Source organism: Pseudonaja textilis, chromosome 1, assembly GCF_049901715.1.
Source record: "Pseudonaja textilis isolate UNSWEBS1 chromosome 1, rPseTex1.2, whole genome shotgun sequence".
Lineage (NCBI taxonomy): Eukaryota > Metazoa > Chordata > Lepidosauria > Squamata > Elapidae > Pseudonaja > Pseudonaja textilis.
The window spans coordinates 146,257,294-146,283,590 of record NC_141990.1 but is presented as its reverse complement, the minus strand read 5'-3'; the positions used below and the strand labels follow the sequence as shown (position 1 = coordinate 146,283,590).

At 36.7% G+C, this 26,297-nt stretch overlaps 1 protein-coding gene across 4 annotated transcripts in view; it reads right to left on the bottom strand.

Moving 5' to 3' along the window:
- PLCB1 (phospholipase C beta 1) overlaps nucleotides 1–26,297 on the bottom strand; it is a 468,720-nt gene that overhangs the window by 73,838 nt on the left and 368,585 nt on the right. For all 4 annotated transcript variants that reach the window (XM_026710475.2, XM_026710474.2, XM_087918907.1 and 1 more), the window contains exons 14-24: nucleotides 25,129–25,306; nucleotides 21,516–21,586; nucleotides 19,411–19,507; nucleotides 17,235–17,319; nucleotides 15,403–15,527; nucleotides 13,606–13,760; nucleotides 11,370–11,534; nucleotides 7,096–7,195; nucleotides 6,039–6,143; nucleotides 5,547–5,656; nucleotides 1,210–1,339 (exon numbers count right to left, since the gene is read on the bottom strand). In XM_026710475.2, the coding sequence (XP_026566260.1) occupies nucleotides 1,210–1,339; nucleotides 5,547–5,656; nucleotides 6,039–6,143; nucleotides 7,096–7,195; nucleotides 11,370–11,534; nucleotides 13,606–13,760; nucleotides 15,403–15,527; nucleotides 17,235–17,319; nucleotides 19,411–19,507; nucleotides 21,516–21,586; nucleotides 25,129–25,306 (1,321 nt within the window). The remainder of the gene's footprint in view (nucleotides 1–1,209; nucleotides 1,340–5,546; nucleotides 5,657–6,038; nucleotides 6,144–7,095; nucleotides 7,196–11,369; nucleotides 11,535–13,605; nucleotides 13,761–15,402; nucleotides 15,528–17,234; nucleotides 17,320–19,410; nucleotides 19,508–21,515; nucleotides 21,587–25,128; nucleotides 25,307–26,297) is intronic.

Below are 26,297 nucleotides of genomic sequence, written 5' to 3'. Positions count from 1 at the left end.
TTTTGCAGAAATGGATAGGGTTTTCAGCTACAAAAGTTCTGGAGGTAATGAATTATCTGGATTTCTTCAGTTGCAATTCAGACCAGGGCATGGGACTGAGACAACATTAATTGTTCTGGTGGATGACCTACTAAGTGTGTCCCATTAGATATCTTGGTAATATTGACTACCATTGATTATGATATTCTTCTGAATTGCCTGCAAGGATTGAGGGTTGAAGACAATAGATATAATGAGAAAAAAACTGATTTTTTAAAAAAGAAATTCACACATGAAGAGATATTTGAGCGTTAAAATATTATTCTGGGGATTTAAATGTCTTAATCCTGCATTGGATATGTTCATTATTTCTTTATTTCTGCTAAATATGCAGCCTCCAAAGAATGAAACTTGATTGTTCTATCCTTGCTAAGTCTGAATTATTTTTCCTTGAAAACTGAAAGTCTAAAAGGTCACATACTGGAATTGAGTTCTTTAGCAGGGTCATAATATCAGTGACCTGATATATTTTTGTGCTTCTTGAATCACACTGGTTTTGACTATCCTAGAACAAAACTTTTGCCACATAAGCTTCAACCATAAGCAACAACAATACAACCAAAATCTCTCTAGCAAATGGTTTCCTAGAGTTTATAAACTCTGATCATATTCTTGATAAAGCACTAGAGCTGGTCTAAATAAGACACAGCCAAATTCGACCACAGAATGTCTTTAGCATTTTCTATCTAGTCTCAAAGCCCCCCAGTTCAACTGATCCTTCATCTATATCCTAAACTTCTTCAAGATGTGTACATATAACACAGACTTTATCTAACAATACCCCCAGGAGACTCAGAAATTGCCAGTTGCCCATGATCTTGCCCATGGTTCAGAACCAATGTTCTAGCCTTTCTTCTTTTATAATTTTATTTCGCTGTCACTCTTCCTCTGGGGATGCCTGCTATAGAACACAGACCACTGAATCTAGATAAGATGCACTTATTCACAATGGTCTTCCTTCCTTCCTTTTCCTTCCTTCCTTCCTTCCAAATTGGAAGATAAGAACAGAGATTTGTTGCAAGCATTGCTTTCTAAGCAGTCACAAATATAGATGATGTATTCATCAAAAGTGATGTAATCTGTTGAGATTTTTTGCCAGGAGAAATTTACTTTTTCTTTTTTCCAATAGAAGAATAATCCCAAAATCATGCACTATAGTATAGTTCTTACCCAGTGTTGGTTGGCTTGGAACAACCTGAGTAGAAGGTTTAGGGATGAGAGATGTAGTGCAATTTACTCCATTTTCTGCTGGTGTAGGTTTAGGTTCATTGTGAGCTTCTGAAGGTACATCTTGTTCTGCCTAACAATTCAAAACAATACCCATAAAATATGAAAAAGGATTTATGATTAGAAAACTTGCACAAGGTTTTTGCTTTCAACACGTACAGATTCTTGCCCATAACAAACGCTGGTATTCTTGGACTAAGATTTATTCAAATTGTTCCTTGCTAAAAAAATTGTACCTCATCTCTTCTCATTTCATCATCAAAAAAAGGCTTGAAAAATAAAATATATCAAGCTATCATGATTATACTGTTCAATTCTTCTGATTATTTACCGGGAAATAGAAGGGTTATGTTTTTTAAAAAATAAAAAACTATGATTTTAACAAATAAATAGGAACAATCCAATTGCAAAATTAATTAATTAAATAAACCTAAATGAACAGAGATCCCGCCTGGAAAGCTGCAGAAGCTATAGATCATGTTTGTAAAATAAACCACTAATTTTAGCTATAAAGAATCACCATGTCAATTAAGCCTGCCAGTGGAAAATGACAATAACAAACATTTTAAAAGTCTGTTTCTTTAATTGCTTTTCATCCAAATTTATTATCCCTGAAATTAAAAAGAAAAGCTAGGCTTAGGCATGCCAGTAAGTCAAGATCATCCCATTTCTGTCTACAGAACTCTGTAGGCTACTACGTTTTAAGGTAATAACTACGCAAATACAAGGACATCAGCAGAATGCACCAGTTACCACTTAACACCATGACAGAGAATGATTTCTTTCGCTTTCCTTTCAGGGTTGTGTCCCAAAAGTCTGATTACTAATTCACCACTGAGGCACAGCAATAGTTCCCAGGACAGCTCACCCATAATTATATTCAACAGATAAGCTTACGTAAACAGTACCTCCATCCTTTCCGCATGCTTGGATGTGTATGCCTGTACCGTTCAACCTGTTTAAACATTCCCCACAACCTGTACTTCCTTTACCAGATCTAATGCCCATGTTTAGAGTTCATTGCTTTTTTCTAGGCACTAATCCTCTCCCTCCTTCCTTAAGGTCCTATTTATCGGAGGAGACTGAAGATTCCTGCTACACAAATGGAAGGGGGAAGAAGATCCATAGTTACAGAGCATTGCTAAGCAGTTTGCCTCCTTGAGGTACGAAAATTTATATAAGGAGAACCTGTTGCCATGGTACCTTGTTGGATTAGCTTCTCTGGAGGTTTTCATTAGCATTCTTCACTGGTAATAAACTGTTGGGAGGGGGAAAGAGACAGCTCTTTTCTCAAAACCCTTCACCTTTTTAATAAGAATGTATAGGTTGAACAACGGGGTGGGATAAATGAAACTGCAAACTCTGTATTTGCAGGACTGAGCATTAAACACTGCTGGTAAGATTTTTCTCCCTCCTCCAATTCAGTACCTCAGAGGATACCAGATGTAAATTAGCTCTGACTGACCATATTTTACAATACTTTATTTACAATAAATAAAGTATGTAAATAAAGTATTTATTTACAATAATAGTATTTACAATACTATTATTTACAATACTTTACAAAAAGTCTCTCAAATGCAGGATTTTTTTTGTTTTCATTTCCTCCCAAAAAATTGAGGTGAGGTAACTAATAAACAATTCTATATTGAATTCTGTTTATTGGCACCTACTGAATAAAAGGAAGAACAAGAGGAAAAAAGGAAAATACAATAAATAAAAGCTTGGCAGCTTCGCAGATTAAAACAGCTAGCTCATAGAGAGATATGGGCATTTATTTGGCTCTTCATTACAAAGATATTTATTTTGCTGGAACAAAAAATGCAGTGTCTTAAGAGCTGGGGAGAAGCTGCTTACAGAAGCATTGATGTAGTGCTGAATTGCAGCCAGAGCAATTGTTTGTGGAGGGATCCCTCACCTGGTGCTGAAAGATAACTGCATCTGGAGCAATGCAGCAGATTTATCACACAGTCTAGGGCACATAAAACAAGGCAAGAAAGGAAGATTTCCTCGGGAATGGGGGAATCTTAACACACAGGTGTTCAGACTTGTCGAATTATGACTATGGCATGCTAATTCAAGCATGGTTGATGAAGATGAATAAAACAATTGAGTAGCGCTTTATCTTTCTTTTCCTAATTTGGGATTTGTTGTGATTTGCATTTTTATTTTTGGAAGCTGTTGCATCTAGAAAACAAATGTTCAATTACAATAACTGGAGGAAGAAATCTGTATGAACAGGGCTGAGAAATATAAGTAGGTAACCAGATATTACAAATAGGAGATTTGGGGGTAAAGGCTGATTGATTGAGTTATTTGAAAGGTTTACACAGTATACATCAGGATTTATGTCCTTTTCCCAGATATGTGGATTCTGTTTGACTGATCTCTAACCATGACTCAGTTGTCCAAGACCATGGAAGCTTTGACCAAATGCTGCAGGATGTAATATTTTCAGCAAAATGATAAAAGTAGTGTCATGATCTACACTCCTTTAGTATGTATGTATGATGTTAGGACACATGTGCAAAAGAGATGGACTTTGTGGCACAATGGTATAACACTGCCTTTATTGGTTGCCCCCTTGCTCTTTCACACAGCCCCTCTGGGGGGATGTCTCTGCCAGAGGCAGTTTGTTTAAAGACACTTATTGGATTCAAGAAGAAAATATTATTTTTGTAGAAAACCACTGCACTTAATATTTTTAACAATATTTGTAGTTTTAAAAGTTGACAATTATTAAGAAAAGTATTTCTTTCCAGTCATGAAAATGAAAAGAAATGTGCTGTTCCATGTCTAAGGCTTTTTAAATTTACAGAAATTCAAATGTATATAGTAAAAGTTGGCTCATATATGTCAATCCAAATGCATGTTGTTGACAGAAACATGCAGTAATATACATTTTATGCTGGAAATACAACCTTCTGAAGGAAGGCATTAACTTCTCTTATGTTACATTTTAGGAAACTGATTAAAAAAAAAGAAATCCATTATGTTTTTTTTATAGTAGCCAATTACATTGAATAAATCCACATTTCAACACATGATGGAATTAGATTTTACCTGCAATGCAGAATGCAATGGCTAAAACTTTTTAAAGTTTCTGTTACTGCTATTGACATTATTAGATCATGGAACTGGATGGGGAGAAATAGGCTTAGACTCGTCTCAAGTGACTGTGGATCTGGAAGCCAACCAAGACTAGAAATAGTTGATTTATGACTCAGGATAGGGTAATACCCTCCCTTACCAATTAACTCCATACTGTGTAGGTCAAGGGTCTTCAAACTTGGGCAAGTTTAAGACTTGTGGACTTCAACTCCCAGAATTCCTGAGCTAACATGACTGGAGGAGGAATTCTGGGAGTTGAAGTCCACAAGTCTTAAACTTGCCCAAGTTTGAAGACCCTCGGTGTAGGTCTTCCTGGAGTCATAGCTTCTGTCTCCTTTAAAGACTTACATTAATCAGAGTCTGGATATACCTATGACTGCCTTCAGTATTTTAGACATTTCAGTGATACATTCCCGGTCCCTCTGAAAGCAAAGAAGCAAGTAAATACATAAATGTTTAAAATACCACTTTATTCAACAACATTACTGAGCAGTGCATATAAATGTGTGTAAATTGAAATGTCATCACTTTGAGTAATAAAGTCTGTCCACTGTAGAACAAGACCAGCCACATGAGTGATTCTACAATTTCCTGCATGCCTTTTGATTATCCCAATCTCTCTGTAAAGGAGCAAATCTCAACGTAGGCCATGCATTTGATAATATATATAAGTATAAACATGATTATTAATACATGAAATAGATACAATAAAAGGGAAGGTTCTGACTAGTTCTGGAGAACCGGTATCAGAAATTTTGAGTACTTCGGAGAACCGGTAGTAGAAATTTTGAGTAGTTCGGAGAACTGGCAACTACCACCTCTAACTGCTCCGCCCCATCTATTCTCTGCCTCCCGAGTCCCAGCTGATTGGCTGGATCTTTTTTTGTTGCCCTGCACAGGAGAATGGAGCTGGAAAGCAGGTTAGTGGCATGGGGAGGGAATGGGATTTTGCAGTAACTTTCCCTTGGAGTGGGATGGGAATAGAGATTTTACAGTATCCTTCCCCTGCCACGCCCAGCAAGCCACGCCCATAGAACTGGTAGTAAAATAAATTAAATCCTACCACTATGGATACCCTTCACAATGTTATTTTTTTTTCTACAATCTTACAGCATCATGCAGTATGCTTAATTGACCCCTCTGTTATTTCATCAAACTCCAATTCTTACCTCCTTCTTTACTTCTTCCTCGTCTTCTAGAGTCAGTGCTGCCAGTTGTTTTGCTCTCTGCTCCATCAGGTTTACGTATCTGATTGGATTAGATAATGCCTCAATAACATCTGCAAATGAGAGACAGATTTAGAACCCAATGCTGCTTTCTATCAAATAGCACTGACTTTTTATAAAAACTGATTTATCATCTTAAACTTAGGCTTATTTTTTTATATTTATTAATCTTCAAAGTCAGTTTAAAGAAAATAGGGGCCTAATGCAACCAGAGGAGAAGGAAGAGGAATTAATTCCAAGTTTGACATAAAAAGCAAGGATGGGTGCAAGAAGGAGCAATATCAGTAGTTTACAAGGAAAGTATAGCACTACTCTTTGTCTCAAGTTATTAATGCAAAGGTTCAGTTATTACAGATGCTGACAATATGTGATGCTTTGTAAACAAAATAATTGTAAGTTAAATTTCTATTTTATCTTCATAAATTTGATAGTTACCTGCGTAGGTATCAGGTACGTAATCTTTAACTTCAATGTATACAAATATGGCTGGCAACATCAAGGGCTGATTCCTTTCATTCCTCAGGCAAATATAATGATAACCTAGGGGAGAAAAGCAATGGGACAGCTACTCTCTCTGGGTCTCCATTTCTCTTACTAGTTAACGAATGCAGCACTGCAGGCAATAAAAGCACACATCACGAAAAACTGATAAATGTTTAAATTGAGTAAAGGTTAACGTTCAAGTTCATGAAAGTAAGCTGTAAAGAACAAAGGCCCATCCATCACAATATTTTTGTGTGCCTGAAATGCCCAATGACTCAACTGACTCCATGTGGCTTCCTTTCATCTGAATTTTTATATTTTGAAAATTGCCTTTTGATTCAAAATCTGGAATAGTGGAACTGGAAAAGTACCTGGCAGCCATTTTGTGTCAGCACCCATTAATGTGTTCTCACGATGTAATTGTGCTCCCTGAATCCAAAGAGAGTGGGAAGACCTGCTCAGGTGCTTTGACCGGCAATATGCAGCCTTGGGAAAGTCCAGGTTTGTTAGAAAACTCAAAGATAAGCTCAAAGAATAAGGCTTAACATTTGCTACTGGAGGATTATAAATGGAAGATAATATTTGGTGTTTCAGGCTTGCAAACTGCCTAGAAGCCCTCTCAGAGAAGGGAAAAGTCGTGAAATTAGAGAAAGGACTGATAACATGGTGGGCCAAAGCAGGAACTCCTCTCAGTGATAAGCCAACTTGACAGCTTGTGAAAGCTTGCTTTCTCATGTCATTTCCTAAATGGTCAACGCCAGTTTTGGGATTAGGGTTTAGTGCCATTTCTCCTGCAAACAATCTCCACAGGAAGGAACAGGCTGGAAAGTCAAGGGGAAGGAGGCTGATTCAGCTGACTTCGGTCTCAAGATGTCATCTCCCAGTAAGTCCTGTCATAGCTGTATACTTACATATGCAGGAAACATGTTACCCGAGTTCTGTTTGACTTCTTTCCTTCTTTCAAGATTAATGCAATAACAAAAACAACAACAATAATGCAAATCTCTACCTGGTCGAATTGCTGATACTGGTAATATCCGATGCCCAATAAATTTTCCTCCTTCTTCATAAGCAGCTATCCTCAAACATGCTAGAGAAGGCAGGACCACCTGAAGAGAGATATTTTTAGTGTTTTATGGTATACTACATACACAGAGTTGGAATAAGAAGCATTTTCACAGAGATATTTCTGGAAACAGTAAACAAAATTTGAATAACACTTGGAAAATACACAGTCTGAGTCTTTGGCTAAATTTTCTCTCACTCATTCACATACAGACAAAAATTATGCTTGGGAATGTCATTCTTGGCAACTATATAAGCATGCCCATGTCGTAGTTTTCTTTGCAACCATACAGAAACAGTTTGTTTTTTTCTAGGATTTTTTGGTTTCTACTTTTCAGTCTAGTCTATACTTCTGAGATGTCTTGGTGGTCTCCCATCCAATTACTAATCAGATTTCACCTGCATAACTAATTGAGATCAGCTAAGGTCAGCCACAAGAAAGAAATCAAATAGATAATCCAACTCTCTTTCCCTAAATACTGGAATGAATTGTAGTAAAGGAGTTTAAAAACCTTTTAATTAATAAGAAAAGCATTTTTTTTTCTCTTGCATGTTTGTTATGATGACAGGTAGCCTCATTTAGCAACCACAATTGGGACCAGCAATTCAGTTGCTGAACGAAGTGGTTGCTAAGTGAAACTGTGACTGTGTTTCTGGTCTTCACCTCTGCATTGCTTTATAAATGTGCAAATAAATGTAAGCACTGGTTATAAAGTTACTTTTTATCATTGTCATAACTGTGAACAGTCACAGAAAATGGCAATTGTTAAGTGAAGACTACCTGCATTGTCTCTTGAAGATGGTTCTGATCTGATGTCACAATTGGTCTGATGTCACATATCGGAGTCAACAGCGGACGTCACATAGAATCCTTTTAATTCTTAAGACTTATAACTAACAGTGTGAAGGCAATGAAAGACTGAGAAGGGTTATGTGGAATCTTTGGATATCTAGGAGCAGCCCACATCCCACAGAAAAAGGCCACGGGATTTTAGACGAAAACGTGTGGATGCCAAAATGGCTCAAACCATGTCAAAGCAGTCACGTCAAGTGCAGGAGGATTTGGATGAGCAACAATCAGCTTATCTCATAGGCAGTAAGAGTTGCCATACTACAAGTTAACTATTAAAATTCAGTACTCAATTGCTCTAAGGAAAAAAATGTAAGTAAATAAACCATTTGATGTAGCAAGTTTGTTAGCTTCATTCTTCTTCTGTAGCTCTATTAGCTGAAACATTTAATTTAAACATTACATTTTTTTAATATTTGGCACATAAAACAGTCAATAATTTTCTCATTATTTACTTTAATATATCATGGATATATTAAAAATGTCTTGCAGTACTGCATTAGGACTTACAAAAAAAAGTATTAAATTTTTCTTTAGATGCGTATTAATTTTAAACCCACCTTCTCCTTAAAAACCCACCTATCAAATATACCACAATATCCTAGAAATATATTACATTATTATGATTAGGTTAAGGTTAGGGTTATGATTTTCATTTGGGAATAAACATCAATCCGATAATTGAATTTTCCTTTAATTATTTGTGTACTGTGTCATTTTACATGGAATAATTGCTATTTATTGGTTTTTTAAAAAATGAAATTTATAAAAATAGAGGACAAAGTAATATGCAAAAGAAAAGAAAAACAGTAATATCCAACAACTTAATAAATTATAAAATTGTAATACCATAACAAAAATAAAAAAACAAATAGAACTCTTCCCCAAATTACTATACTAACTTAAAACAAATCACCTGAAATGTATAACATATGCCTTTAATCAAGTAAAAATAATATACTGAATTTTGCATAAAATTTGGTTATAAAATATTATGGAATCCATGTCCAAAGGAAACCTATTACAGGGGAAAACTGTCTTTTCAAATATGGGTAAATTACACAATTCGAGATTGGTATTCAGGGTAATAGTATTCTCCCAATCTCTCAATATAATCCTGTTGTCAATTTCTCATGCCTGATATAACAATAGAATGTCGTTCCATCTATTTTTTACTTTTTCCACAAAGGTAAACATTCATTTGACTCAGTATCAAAATTCAATCTACATGCCAATAAAGCCCAAATATGTCTTAAGTGCATGAAAGCCAGGAAATTAAAGAACTTTTTTTGCCGCTTGTTGACCCAAGAAATTGTTAGGAGCCTAACAGAGATATATAATAACTCTCCATTAAGTCCACATACACTTAAAATTCTCATTCTAGTTATATATAAATCCAATCATATTTTTGATAGTCTGGTAAATAAAAACCTCCTTCAAAAAAGAGCTTAGCCTAAAAAAAACCTGCCACAATAGTTTAAAATGAAATAAAACTATACTCTAAATGTAAGATGATATGCCCACCAAATAAATATATGTTTTGTTTATGTATGTATGTGTGTGTGTATGTCTCATTGAAAATCCATAACTAGATCACTAATAATTAAGTTATCAAAAGACACGGTGCTTTTTAAAAATGTGTAAAATGTTTCTTCATAACTTTTGTAAAACTACTACAATTTATCAAAGCAATGTGTCTATCAAATCTTTCAAAGAATAAGATATACATTATCTACATACTGTTAAACCTTATAAATAGTTATAGATTTTAAAAATAAAATCATGACTCCAGAAACTTTCATATTATTACTGCCAATATATAATAAATCTACCAAACCATTTTTTTTTCCTTTTAACAACCCTGTAATCTCATGTATTGGGATGGAGTTGGGGCAACTGAATGGAGCTGAACATTTCCTGGCCGGATGCCCTTCCTGACACAGAGTTTGCAGAAGATATTTTCATTATGCACCCAGAGAGAAAAATATCTGTTGCTACCTAAGATCAAACTCACTCAGCTTCCTGATTGTGAGTAAGAGCTCCACCTCTACGCCACTACACCACTCAATATACACCAACCAATATAAGATACAAAAGAAGTTTTGTCATAAAAAAATATCCTGTAACTGGATAACATCCTGTTAACCCTTCAAAGTATGCCATGTCACAAGACTGACTTCACAAGGAATACTATTGGTACAATAGCAAAATCTTGTCAATGTGACAGTCTTTATCCTCTTATACTAAAGAGAGTGAGGACAGAGCAACCATAATTTTCTTCCTCCCACTTTATTTTTTAGGCTGAGTTCAATATATTTTGCTAATGATCACCACACACCCTCTACAAGGCTATCTCTTTTTGCTCATCTATACCTCTTCATTGTATAGCTTTTGAAAACAATGCATTACTTTAACATTTTGGCTTAATAACCTAAACGTTGAAATGTAATAAAAGAAACAAAAAAGAGTAAGCCGTATTTGATGGCAAATATGAAATGATCATAGATATAAAATTATTAGCTATCTAATAATAATAACTGGTATACGGCTATATTCGGGTAAATTAAAAGGAAAATGAGTATAAGCAGAAAACATAAAACAAGAATAAAATAAATGACTTCCTAGGAGAAACTATTTATTTGCTTATTTGTTTAAAAGATCTGTATGGCTGTCTATCCTAGAGCACAACTCTGGGCAGCTCACAACAATAAAATCATAAACACAATAAAAACTATAATAATTGCCTTAGCCCTAAAAGCCAGCTGAGGGTGACTTTGGGCCAGTCACTCTTGCTCAACCCAACGCACCTCACAGGGTTATTGTTGTGGGAAAAATAGGAAGAGGATGTATTGAAAATGTTTCCCGCCTTATTTGTAAAAATAATAAACACAGGATGAAAATAAATAAATATAAATAAATAAAAAAGAAAATGAAGACCTGCAATTCAGTCATTCTCCTAAGATGTCCCAAGGCTCCATAGCTCCTTACTTTCTACTTCTATCACACTCACTATCTGACCCCTGTATTTTCTGTAGTTTCATTAGGCAAACAAGTGCCAACATTATTACTAACACAATAAAATACTAATAAGGAACAAGAATGGAAAAGGAGGATCAGAATAAAATACACCTATGGGCAGCCATACAAGTCTTATAAACAAATTTATCAATATATTCAATTACCACAGAATAAATCACATTTTATCAGTAAGCACTTAGGGATCTAAAATTAAAGGAAGAAATCTTTCTTTACAACTCAGGTGGAACAGAATTAAAGCACACAGAATTTTTAAGTGATACATGTCGGCAAAACCAGAATATAATAGCCATGCATTATTATTTTGCAGAGGGATTAAATATAAATACCACCTTCTTAAACACTATGGCTTCTTCTTCCCATACAGGATTCACAGCATTGCCTTGAGATGTCTTTGTCTTGAGAGCTTTTCTTCTCGTATCCACAGGCAGACCAAACATATCTACTTCGACATAAGTTCCAACTTTTTTGTCAGAAAGTAACTGGCCAGAAATGACCTAAACGAAAAATGAAAGGTTGAGACATTCTATTAAAACACCTTTTGCTGCAATTCAATGCAAACTGACTAAATGACTTGCTTTCTTAATATGTAAAGCTAATAACAAGAGAAAATGGTCAAGAACAGTGGCCCCCAATCCTTTTTGAACCAGGGACCAGTTTCACGATTATTTATTCTTCCACGGACTGGTACCTGAGTAACGCGAGACTCCACCGCCATCAGGACGGCTCTTTGTTCGAAGCTGCCCCCCCTTCGACGAAACTAAGGCGCGAGCATTCAAACGCCGCTTTCCAGCTGAAAACCCAGAAGCACTTTCCAACCGAAAACCCTGAAGTGCCGTCGAAACAAGATGGCGGTGCCCTAGCTTTGCAGCCCGGTAAAAATGATCCACGGACCAGTACTGGTCAAGAAGACTACCATCAGTCTTTCATCACAGACTGATCACTCTCTAATTGTCTTGGAAAGATTACCTATTCAAGGCACCTCTTGAACCCAGCTGGGTTTCAGAAGTAGCTCAGGTGCATTCTTTTGTCTGTTTTACAATTCAACTGGGACCTTGAATTAGACTGGCCCTATGTAGCTCAGTTTACAAAAAAATTGAGTGACAAAATGACAAAAGAAGCATACAGAGAACCTCTGGAGGACAATAAAGGATGACCACACAGGTTAGAGACTTTATTCGAGGCTAGTTTGTGGTGATAAAACTAGCAGAAAGTGCATATTTTCTTCCTTTATCAAGTCCAAAGATAGCCAATTGGCAATCATACTGAGTTATGGGAGATTGTATCCCAATTTGGTAGGGCAGAGTCTGTCATTACTATAGGGCTGTTGTGAGCAATATTCTAGGCATTTGCTGTATAAAATCACTCAGATTTGCTTATATAGGTCTGGCTTTCTTAGCTGGGATGAATTTGAACTTGCTAGTCCCAAGGAAACAGACAGACTCATTAAGGCTGTGAGTTTCACCAGCTATATATTAAACCAGGGGTATCAAACTTGTGTTGTGAAGGCATCATGTGACATATTGTGACTTTTCCCCCTTTGCTAAAACTATGCATGGGCAAGGCCAGCGCCTGACATATCTGGCCTGTGGGCTGTGAGTTTGACACCCCTGTATTAGACCCGTGTCCATTCTGGTTGGAGGCCTCCTGGAAGATGACATGTGATTGAGTCTAAGCAATGATAAATTCATCCTGGAGAGTGGGGGTGCTGATGTGTAAGGAAGAGGTAATCCTACATCTCCTCAAACAGCTGTAGCTGGCCCAACCACGCTATACAATTTTCATCAGGCCTCCAACCTTCCATTTTTAGGGAAAGTTGTTGAGGAGGTGCTTTATACTGCAGCCTGGAGGAAGTGGATTATATGGTATGTCTTTCAGTCAGGCTTCAGGCCTGTATATGGGAACCAAATGGCATAGACTTGCAGATGACCTGTAGTGTGGATGATGCATCTATGTTCCCTCTCTCCTTGATCTTTTGGTGGTTTTCAACACCATCAATCATGACATCCTTCCAGACCAGTTGAGGGGGTTAGAAGATGGCGATTTAGAAGATGGCAATTTTGCAATGAATTTTCTTCTTCTTCCAGGACTGATTCCACTGAATATTCATAGGAGGGGAAATAAATGACCCTTTTTTTGTGGGCTCCCCTCAGATAATGTCTCCCTACTGTTCTGTACTTCTTGACTACTGGTTCCTTTACTGTTGATGGTTGATTCTAAAAGGTAGAAACTATCTTTGATACATTCATTATCAATTCAAAGGCTAGTTATTTTACCTTTACCATCAGTTTGACTTTCTTTATATAATTAATTAATCTTGTTTTCTTGTCCAAACATGTGTATCATCTCTCTTTCTTCAATTTTGGGGATAATTTCTATTTTCCTGGTTATAAATATCTGAATGTGACTTGTTCAATATGCTTGTAATATATGCTTATAACAAGTCACTTGCATATATGAGATTCACACTTTTAAAAAAATATTGGGAATGAGTGCATGAGAAGTTATTTTGGTCTTTCAGGTTCATTATGTTTATAGAATTTAGCAGATGAGCAAGTGGATACCTACCTTTACAGACAAAGTGTTTGCAACTATTCCATCTACAATACTTTCCGTAAATGGATCAAAATGCTTGTCTGGTCTTCTCATGAACTCTGGCTTTAGTCTGTATCCACTTTTGCCATTATACTCATACATCCCCATATTTATTTGCATAGACAAATCTATATGAAAAAAAAATTGTGTTATGGAATAATACAGAAATATATGTTAATGGGATGATAGAGAAAGCCTAACAAATTGACCAAAGTACGACATTGAAATTTCACTAAAGGCTTCCTATCCTCTTTAAAAGCTCGAAGTGAATACAGGTAGTCCTCGACTAACAATCACAATTGAGCCCAAAACTTATGTTGTTAAGTGAGTTTCCCCATGAATTTTACCACCTTTCTTGCCCCAGTTGTTAAGTGAGTCACTGCAGTTGATAAGTTAGTAACCCAGTTCTTAAGTGAATTTGGCTTCCCCATTGATTTCGCTTGTCAAAAGATTGCAAAAGGGGATCATTTGACCTTGGGATACAGCAACGGTCGTAAGTATGAGTTCAGTTGCCAAGCATTTGAATTTTGATCTTATGATCATGGGGATGCTACAAAGGTTGTAAGTGTGGAAAATAGTCATAAGTCACTTTTTTTAATGTCATTGAAACTTTAACAGTCACTAAATGAACTGTTGTAAGTTGAGGACTGCCTGTATACTGAAGTCTGTCTGTAAAAATAACAAGCTGATTTTCCATTCAACCACCAATATTTTGAGCTTATTTTTAAGACTATTCACAAGGAGTTTTTTTTTAAAAAAATATATATCCAAGACAATGATAGATAATAGTTTTTTATGTACATATAGACTGGGTATCTCTGAATATGCTGAACAATAACAGCAGGTAAAGTGCTGTAATGTTTGCCTCAAATGCTCTGAATAATCATAAACCTATTTATGCTGCCCACTGAATCTTTGCAAAACAGCATGGACTAAAACCAGCTGGATGAAGAGACCTCTTAAGTCTTTGTCCCTGGTCTGGTTACATTATGTATTGAAATTATCCCCTCCACGGAGCTGAGAGAGATTCTGTTTAAGTTCTGGTCTAATTTTTATTTAGATGAAAAGGAAGGAGAGACAATAGTCACTTGCCTCACTACACATTTGGCAATTGTAACAAAGCAGAAGTGAGGTAGTCAGGTGCTAGCAACAAATCTCTCTGATAATTAATAATTGCCGGCTGTGCTGCCAAACTCATTAAAATCATGTGCCTCTTTTTAATAAAGCAGCTAGTGCTTTCATTTTGATTTCACACCAACTGATCTTCTTTGAAAGTACGAATTCTCAGCCCTGAGTGGGCAGTACAATTCTGAACTGGGTAAATGAAAGGCTTTCCACATTATCATGTCTGAGATTCAGGAGGGAACAGAAACAAATGAACACTCACTTGCTCATATTAATTTCTTACTGCCTATAAATCACATGTTTTTCACTGCTCATATTCATAGGCCTATTATGTTTCCTCAGATATACTGTTGTTATTAAAATATGTTCCTCGTTTTAATATCACTACAGAGCTAGGATCAAAAAATCCATCAAAGAAACATCGAGAATACCAACCTATGTAAGGAAATAAACTGTAATCCTGATTTGCTTAAAAAGCTTTTATTAAGGCAGGTTACTCATTCATGCGGAAGTTTTAAAGAAGCAGTTGGTTTCAGGAGAAGTATGCATGCCACTCTTAGTTATCTTTAATTTTCCCACAAACTTGGTATTTCATTATCTACTATTTTTCCTTATCAGAAAACATAACAGCAACATAGATCTTACCTACAGTTTGGAAGTTAAGAGCAACCATTTGACAGCCTGCATTCCAGAACAGCTGAGGCATGTAATTTGAGGAATCAACACGTGTCCCTTTTGGGTAAATTCGGCTCAGCTGCATTTTATTATACCTAAATTGTGAGTGGTTAAGATAAAATACAACTGGAGAAACGGCTAGATTAAAAGTTTGCACAACAAATTACTTGTTAATTTTTTGAAAGAAATGGTGATCCCAGATTCAGCCCTGGCTACTTCTTATCTGTTGCTTTTATCATCTTGATAGGTAAGAAGTTGTATCTGGCCTTAAAACTATAATCTAATAGTAGGGGTGGAACTGTTTCTCAGAACCTTAACAAAACAGGTTCTGATTTGCAAAATGAGTAATGTTTGCTAGGAATTATTGTTGGAAAGAATAAAAACAAACAAATCCAAACTTCTTTGTTGCCCAAGACCAGTCTATGGATAGCGGAGATAACTAGCAGTGGTAGGCTGCAACCGGTTTAATTGTTCACGCAGCATTAAAAAAACATCAATTTGAACTTCTACAGCTTACCTTCAAGGGCAGCCATGGTAAGTAGAACAGCTGAGGTGCAGAAATCCACTATGCCATGCCTCAGCTGAGCTGAAAAGATGGAAGTATAGGACAGGATAGGGTGGGGGTGGGGCCAGGTGATCATAGAAACTACCAGTTCGCTAGAACCGATCTGAACCAGCAGCAGCCTACCAACCAGTACTCATCCACGCCATAATGACAAAGTGAGCCTTGTCACTCAGAAACAACTAAATGAATGGACACTTCTGTAAAGATGCGCCATCATACATGGCAGTAGAAGATCCTGAAAAATAGCTACCATCATTATGTAATATTGGCTTCACAGTCCCACAAAATGTTGATTTGTAGAATCAAAAGAGCCTCTATGCATTCTGCTTTGTATCTATGACAAGTATTTGTGTCAAATATTTAATGCTTTAGTGCGGGGGTATCAAATGTCATCACATCGGCATCGTGTGACGTACCGGGACTTTTTTTTCCTTTCCTAAACTGGGTGTGGCCAGTGTGTGATGCATCCGGCCCATGGGCTGGGAGTTTGACAGCCTTGTTTTAGTGCAAATGAAATATTTTTAATCTTCTTTATATAAAATATAACAGCAAGAGAGAAAAAGAATGGTAGAATCCAAGGACTGATCTTGTTTTTTGGACAGATCCTGAAAATAAAATTACAAACCTCAAGATGGATAGATAGATTAAAATATTCCCACAAAACACTATATATTTTGGAACAGAATTGTTGCTCACTTAACACAAAACATGATAAATGGGGGAAAGAGGGACACTATAATCTCACTATTGGAAACATGAAAAGTTTCCTCATATTAATGGAGTCTTAATCTGAAAAATGTCAAGTTTGATTGGCAGCCACTCTTCAGTAGTAATTATGTTTCTTATCACCAATTATTATAGTTGTTCTGATTTTAATGGCAAATGTCATGCAGCAGCAATATGTCATCTGTTCTATGCTAAATTTTGTCCATGTAGAATCTACTCTGAGGATCTATAAATATATCCACAATATATAATTGATAAGTATTTAACTAGGAATGTAAACCCAATTCATTTCTGTGTTGCTCTTCTAAGTTTTAATTCAAAAGGATGAATACTTTTGCGGGGAGAAAAGAACCCTGATATATCTATCAACATTGTTTTGCTGTCACTTATATATAGTAGTGTTGTGTGCATGTTTCTTCAACCTAAGTTAATTTTCAATAATGGTCCTCAGCAGCCTCTATTCCTCAGGGTCGAAGCTTTTCTAAGATATTTTTCTCAATTTCAAAGATACTCCACAAACTCGACCGGAGATTTTGTGAGCTGTTCAAGTGCTTTGGTTTCCACAAAGGAAGACATTTCAAAACTCTTGTTCCGTTCTGTAATTTAAAAAAAAAAGTCACAATTTTTAAAATTAAGATTGCACTTTATGTTTTCTCAACATACATCAATCCATCCAATAAAACATAAAAAAGTTGGGGGCAGGGGGGCAAGCTTGCCTTTATTTTTTCCCTTACAACTGACATACTTTCATTTTGGGATTATAATATTCTAATAGGAATATTCCATTAGGAAAATAGTAAAAAAAAAAAAAAGCAGAGGGGAGGAGAGGATTGCTAGAACAACCTGCAAAGAGAGGAATTACACCACATTTACTTCAAAAAATGTTCAAGGAATTCAGCAATAAATTAGCTAACTCCCTCGATATTGAAATGACAGCTTTTGAAAAAAAGAATAGGTCAAAGACTGTAAAGATAAAACAGGAGAGGAAGGTAGAAGTTACAATAAAAAGGTAGAAAGCTCTGTAAAAGAAAGTGTCAGGAGATGTAAAAAGAAATTAATGATAAAGCGGAAATTCTGAAGAATAAGAAGTTGTAGACAGTAATCTCTTTCCAAAAGAATTAGATAATTTGGCTTTAATGGAATTAAGAGAGAAGGAATTTTCTTTGAGATTTAGAGCAATCCCAGAGGATTCTGATGAAGATATTGGAGAAAAGGTAATTAAAGCTTTAGGGAAACCCATTATGAACTTTTTGTGTAAAACAGAACAAAATGAAGAAGAGAATTGTGTTGTTACTTCAGAATCAATTTATAATTGTACTTATAACTGCTGTAAACGAGATTGGAAGCCACTTTTGTTTACTTGTTTTTTCCCCCAATTTTACACTTTCTCCCCTTTCTTGTCCTTTTAGCTTTTTCTGATTTCTTTATTTTCTTTTCTTCTACTTACTTTATATTTATTTATTAAGAAAATGTATTTGGCCACTCAACTCACTTTCTGTGACTCCAGTCAACCTATAAGGATAAAACCCCAGTGCAAAACCAGTATTACTTTTATTCATTTGTATCTTTCTTTTTAAAAGAAAAAGAATTTAAAAGGCAGTAAATTTGCTAGTAAAAAATTACAGATGACACAGATAAAGAATCGGCATAAGCACTTATACCAGCCTTCTTCAATTTTCTGCTTTTCAGATGGGAGGGTATCGTAATTCCCCAAATTTCCATCCAGTATGAAATACCCTTATGAAACTTTTAAATACATGCATTTATTCAATGATCCTCCGAAGCAGCAATTAATAACATGTGTCCAGAGTCTTAACAATGTGATTCATCATTCCCATCCATCACCAATAATAAATTCAGTCAAGTGTAAACATATTTTGAGAAAGCAAATAGAGCATAGTGTAAATATCACAGGCTGCCTAACAGAAAAGAGTACTGAAAACTGTAATTCCTATCAGCAGTGTGCACTGCAATTCAGCGGATGCAGGCTTCCTGTGAAAAAGTAACAGCAGAGGACACAATTCTCTGCTCTACCAAATGAAGTGAAACAGGACGTGTTCTGCTGAACAGTGTTCAGAAAGAAAATGTAATAAAGTGTGTTCCCAGCAAAGTGGTTTTAGCAATAACCAGCTGGAAATCTTAAGTATGGACCATTAATTTCTAATGAGTGATTTAAAAATAAGAAAAACAATTTAATGCGTGCATTCTTGTCCTGTGTTGTGCCTATAAAACATTTTTGCAGAAAATAAAAGCACCCTAAATCAAATCAAAACAAAAACATTTAATACTTCCTTCCTGGCATTGTGGCATAACACAACACCAGCACAGTACTGCTTTTTAAAAAATACTTGGAATGTAAACCCACCTTGCACATTTTATGACTCTTTAAACTGAAGGAAGGTGGTTTTCTCTATTTACACTGTTTAGCTTGTTCTTTTGGAAGTGAAAGCATTCCTTAAGAAGATTTCATAGCCGTCTTGTAGAAAAGAACGGAAACCTTCACTCTTCACAGAGGAACTGCCAAAACACCTCCATGTAACTTGAAAACTAAGCCGCTATTAACCAATAGTTGGCACTATATAACTTGTCAGTTTAATACTGTGTCTTGGAAATGGAAAAAAGATCGATGATACAAGCTACACCCAACCAACACTAAATGATAAGAAGTGAATAATCAGCATACTTACTATTAGAGATCTCAAATGACTCAAACTTTACAGGCTGTATATAATTAACTAAGTTTGACATTTCCTCAGTAGCCATGGCCTCACTTCCAGCTGTTCCCTAGAACAGAGTTAAACTAATATTAATACCAGAATGCTTTTCAATGGGAAGGTTGAATGAGCTTCTAGAGGAGTGAACAATTCTGCTCTTCTCTTTGAAATGTTTCCATATCTCAAAAGCAAAACACATTTAAATCCTAAAACTTGAAATATGAAACTTGAAATAAACAAATCATCTAAAATATGATGTAGAAGTACACATAAGCCAACCATTGGCACATGGTGGCGCAGTGGTTAGAGTACAGTATTGAAGGTTACTTCAGCTGACTGCTGGCTGCCAGCAGTTGGGCATTTTGAATCTCACCGGCTCAAAGTTGACTCGGCTTTCCATCCTTCCGAGGTCAGTAAAATGAGGACCCAGATTGTTGGGGGTGATATGCTGACTCTATAAACTGCTTAGAGAGGGCTGTAGAGCACTGTGAAGCAGTATGTAAGTCTGTGCTATTGCTATGTTACTTACCCAGCTTTCTGGAGTTATTTCAGTTCCCTAAACCAGGGATCCTCAACTTGTGGGCCATGGCCCACTACTGGGCTGCAACCTTTTCTTAACCAGGCCGGCTAGGTTAGTGGCTGGCTGGAATGCGCACACACAGCCCCACTCATGCGAACATAGTGGGGGCTTGGGGTCCCACTTGCACAAGTGTCATGGACTCTCGGGGATCACATGAGCATCATGGGCACCTGGGATGGGCACTCCCTACTCGCATGAGCACTCACAACCTCACTTGCACAAGCAGTGAGTGCTCGCGCACGTGCCTGCTTCTCCCACAAAACCATCTCCTCTTTCCCCACTCCCTACTCCGCCCCCCCACTCTTCCCGGGCCATCAACCGGGAAATGTTGGAGAACTCTGCCCTAAGCAATATAACAGAGCTTATGTGGAGCAGCATCCCTACATGTTTCAGCATCTTCTCTCACTAAGGACTGAGCGTGCTATTTCCAAAACAAAAAGCCTACAGAAGTTATTTACAAATGGTTGCTGAACATACTAAATTAGACAGGGAGACATGGAATAAAGAATTGGAATGTCCGGTTCATGAATATCAACAGGAAGCCTTTTTGGCACCCATCTTTTCCGTTACTCTAGATTTAAACAAGTATTGATAAAAAATGTATTTCGGGCTCTTATAAGTATGCCTTCTTTATAGAAGACATGAACAGATTTTACTTCACTAGTCATTGTCAGCTGTAGGGGTACTCATCTCCATTTCAAGGATATTAAGCTAGCGCTGTGCAAAGACATTTCCATGGTCATATGGCCAGCATGATGTCGCAGAGTACTGTTACCTTTCCACTACTTGCCTTTTGAACTGCTATGTTAGCAGAAGCTGGGGTGAGGATGGGAGCTCACTCCATCACATGGCGCTCAGGTCTCAAACCTGGGCCACTAACTTTCCAGCTGACAAGCCCCACACCTTAACTACTGAGCCATTGCACCACCCATTGTAGTCATTTAGTCAGATTCATTTACCAACAATTATAAAATGATCTGAAGGATCTTACCTTGCTTTGTATTTTTGAACAAGTGTGTGTCCAACAACATTTCAGTTACAATTTTACCTTTCTTGTTTACTACTAAGTGAACTAACTTATATATACATATTGTAATTCTCTAACATTATGCTTGTGCATGTATCAGGATAATTTCTAGCTCTCTATCTCTATCTTTGTCTCTCTCAAAAGACAACGATAAGACAAAGATTAAGTTGATAGGTATTTTCAACTTACTGGAGCCAAACCTTTTCTAAATATGAATAAGGCACAGGAGAGCTAGGTGTGGAGATGCCAGGAAGCAGAGGGTGAATTGTGCCTCAAATAAATTCACCTAAAAATAGAAATCTCTTCCGTAAGTTTTGGACCAGCAGTAAAAAAAATTATGCCAAATCACTCAGGGCTGGGTTTTGGTTCTTACTATCCACAAGATGGCAGTAGAATACTGACTCATGCAGATAATTATGTAGACATCTTTCCAAGTCATATCAGGACAATTCATACTTCAAAATTCCTTACTTCATCCATTGATGATTTTTTGCAGTCATCATCATAGTCATCATCCTCGTCACTCTCTATCTCTGCTTCACCTGCAATATTTTAATTGGCAAAGAGAAATCTTAATGAAAACATCAACCAATATTCACAGATATTTTATAAACATACCTTTGCTTCAAAGCAAATGCATTATTACAAGACCTACTGCACAGATGTTTTCCTCCTAAATTATTTATGGAAAAAATCAAAATAGTGCCTTCTATGACTAAAACAAGCAAGCAAGCAAACAAAAAATTCAGCTTCGTGACTCTACTTGCACATTTTTGCTTTTTAACATTATGAAGTTCATTATATAAGGTTTTATTTTCCACTGATGATTCAAACGGTTCTTCACTTCTGTCTGAAATGTAAGGGCAAAGACTGTTTCCATTATTCATAGCTTTACCAGATTCATGCACAAACATACATACAATATATACAGACACAGTATTATCAAACACACCCTAAAATTGAGTTCACCCTCTGCTCGTTCGTGGAGATGTCTTCAGTCAGTGCTAGTCAGGCCCTTTTATAAGGCACGAGACAAGGCTATAACAGCTACACCTTGCCGCAGTTAACTCTGCCTGTCTGGTCTGGATGTCTCAGGAAGGCTTGCTAAGAATCTCTTTTTCTATTTGAGGTTTCTGGGCCTTGGGATTGATTACTCTTTTAATGCTTTTATTTTTTAATGCTGGTCTGTGACTGTAAAAAAATAGATTGATTGAACTCTTGGTGGCAGTTTCTGTATTTTCAGAATATAGAAGTCAGGTGGCATCCTTCCCTTTTGTTTTCAGGAAGACTCTATCTATCTTATCTATCTATCTATCTATCTATCTATCTATCTATCTATCTATCTATCTATCCATCCATCCATCCATCCATCCATCCATCCATCTATCTATCCATCTATCTATTTATTTCGGCCAGCCAGTCATTCATTCAATTTTAATAGCTGTCCAACCTCAATCCTATTGACTGTGGATGGCAAACAACATCACAATAATGATAACCATAAAAACCTACAATGGAAATGGAAAAAGTTAATCTTAAAAAGTTAAATGGAAATATTCTTCTTCAACAAACTTTCACCTCTAGCTGACTGGATCATGTACATTTGTCCTCTATTTTTTAACTGGCTGTTATTTTACTTTTGTATTATTTCTTGACTGTTTCATTTTGTTGAACAGTATCCAGAGTTGTAACATAAGGGCAGTTAACAAACATAGCATATAAACAAAGAAACAATATTTTCAAAATAGACAATGATTAGTAGTGATAAAAAGACAATACACCCACACCCACCTATCCACACACACTAAAATGCTGAAAGAGGAGGGTAAATCAAGAGTGATATGTAAGTAAAAATACTGTGCCCATTCATTTCTGGAATTCAGACATTATGGGGTATGTGTGCATGATCTAAGTGAGGGGTGTGAAACTCATGTCCTCACGGTGATGTAGCGGGACTTTTTCCCCCTTCACTAAACAGGGCGTCGGAATGGCCAGTGTGTGATGCATCCAGCCTGTGGGCTGTGAGTTTGACACTCCTGCTCTAGGTGGTACATCCAAGGTCTGCTCATCACTGATATTCCTTTCTCTAGCCCCCCCTCCCTTTACAAATCTGAGAGTCATGGAAACATGTTGATGTGGAATCAATTATGAAAGCCATAAAAGTTCTATAATTGACTTCAAAGTCTAGGAGGAAGTGGAAAGAATTTGTGCAGTTCAAGCCAAAACTTTCTGAAGTAAAACTGTATAGTTCTTCCCAATTCTCCTTCAGATAGACACAACAGATTTATATCGAATAGTTACAGTGCATAGATTTCAGAAGAAATAAATGCCCCCCAACACAAACTTGCTTCCCCAATCAATGTTACCAGGAGCTATTGTTTTATTTAGCAAACTCCTTGAGGTACATGACTGATGAACAGGTCTTTGTTATTTGTGAGTGCTTGAATAGTAGTAGGCTTAAAGAGCCTAGTGGTTACTACACTTTACTTCCTCTTTTATTTGAAATGTAGGATGGGATGAGGTGGGGTAGGGTGGGAGTAGGAATAGGGATGGACAGGTCTGTTAACTTAAGGGTACCTTTACGAACTATCATCTGGACTTGGAGATTAAGGCTCTGTCCAGATGTGATTCCTTTATCCTGTTCATCACTTTATTCAATAATTGGACTGTGTAAAGTGCTTTTATATTGGAACAGGTAATTGGTCTCCCCAAATGTGCACTCCCACAGAAACACTTCATTTCAAATCAGGTGAAATGATAAAGGGATAGAAGAAAAAGCTTAGCTTAAGTTCCTTATAACAAAAGGAACAACTGCATTCCTAAGCTGATTATTGATACAGTGCTGCTGAATGGGTGCTGTAACATCTGCAAAGAATCTGTTTCTTGGCAGAGATAAAGATGATCAGGATAAAGGGATGATATCAAATATCTGTGATCACATCTTTTATTTTGAAAATTCACACATCTTACATTCTAAGTATAGTAGTTCTGTTCAATGGAGGAGGGAGGAAAATAAAAACCAAAAACAACATATTTCTTTGGCTGATGAAATGAGAATGCTGCTAAGCAAGAAAGAAACCAAATTACTGATCTAAAATGTTCCAAAAATAATTTGATAATGAAGCAAAAGGAAATTAAGTGGTGTGTTTATTTTTCTGGGCAACCGAAGTGTATGGACATGTCTCCTGGCAAAGAAAATTTCATAAACCAAAACAGGCACTGCTTTGCCTGCTATAAGCGGCAGCTCCTAGAGTTGATATTAAAAGCTGGTTATTTTTTTTTAAACAAGCTTCTGAATGGATGCTAACGAGAACTCGAGAGCAATACTGATACGTATGACATAAAAAGAAGGATGCTGCTGTCATGGAAACAGACTGCAGGGAGTCAGACACATTGGTGTAAGGCTGGCAGGAATCATGAGGCTTGCATCATGCCCTCCCCAGATATGCTCAGCCTAAACTGTGGGCAATAACTACAGTTAGAACTTGCCAACGTTACACCTGGTATTTAGGGTCTGACTTCTACTTCCTCTTGAAAAGCAAATTTGCTAGCCCACTCAAACATTAAGACTATTTAAAATATGTCTAGTTTGTAAACAAAATTGTTTTCTGGATATAATATTAAAATATGAAGTAGGTTCAGAGGTGGCATTCAGCAGGTTCTGACCAGTTCTGGAGAACCGGTAGTGGAAATTTTGAGTAGTTCAGAGAACCGGCAAATACCACCTCTGACTAAAGATTTTACAGTATCCTTCCCCTGCCACGCCCACCAAGCCACGCCCACAGAGCCGGTAGTAAAAATTTGTTGAATCCCACCACTGAGTAGGTTCATGATATCTTTTTCAAGTTTTTAAACGCAATGACAGCAAAGTGGGAGCCTAGGAGCTTCCTGCCGGCCTCTCTGCATTGGGATGAGCACTTCCATAAGAGGGGTTTAGATTAAGGAGCAGAGTACTTGCTTTGCCTACAAAAAGTCTTTAATTCAATCCTGGGAATCTCTACAAGGCTGCCTGTTAGTAGTTACAATATTAAGCAGAGGAATTGATGGCTGGGCTTTAGAACAGGAAGCATCCCGTTATGTTTACCTGCTCCTGGGGAAGAGGGTTCAAAGCCACTGGAGGCGTCACTGCAGGCATTTGAAGCTTGTTCAGAAAGCTTCTTCTTTGCGCTCCCATCCGCAGACTTGTGGGACTTCTTTTTGTTCTTCACCAGAATTTTGTACATCAGGTCCGCTGGGCTAGGAAGTGGGATTCCACGTTCGAGCTGATCGGAAAGAGATAAGGGTAGCGAAGAAACCTCTTTGAGAAGTATTTACTTTTAATTTCCCTGATCTGTCTTTTAACAGAAAAAAATATTTACACAAAGCCTATCCTCACATGTACTTGTATTAAATATTTTAAGATTATTTAAGATTATTTTTTTCTTTTAATGGCTGCCTATGCTTCCACAGACAGGACTTAATTTCACCAAGACAAATTCCTTGTGTGTCCAATCACACTTGACCAATAAAGTATTCTTTCTTTCTTTCTTTCTTTCTTTCTTTCTTTCTTTCTTTCTTTCTTTCTTTCTTTCTTTCTTTCTTTCTTTCTCTCTTTCTTTCTCTCTCTCTCTCTCTCTCTCTCTCTCTCTTTCTATCTATCTACCTACCTATCTACCTATCTATTTATAAATGTTTGCTGCCTGCTACATTTTCCTCCTACTGCAACATACTACACATTTGTTATATACACATACACTAATACTATATGCCTTCTACTCGATTAGCGGTGATGCTCTTCCATCTTTAATTCTGATAGAAAGTACTGTATTTGAACCTCTAATGGCAGCAGATACCCGCTGAATCTTTGTATGGGATATCCTTATTATCACTCTTGTTCAATAAACTACCTTAACCTCAAAAATGTAATATCAACATACAAAATGTGTGCTGTGCTATATGGATTTCTCTATTAAAAAATGAGTCACATAGTCATGATAATTCCAAAGAAAAAAGTTTAGCTTTTTAATTTCCTTTCCTTAGTGTCTTTAAAACACATCTTATAAGCACACGGTACTCCTTTTACCCACCTCAGTCTAAGCTATTTATCTCCTGGGACAAAAGACAATTTAACCTGTTTTTCTGTCTATGGTCACTTTATGTTTCTAATGAATTCCCCCCACCCCTCATGTCTTCAGGTGGTGCTCTGTATCATAAGTGAAAGAAAATCCCTGCTAATGCATCTTGCTAATGTAGGATAATGCACGTACAAAAGTA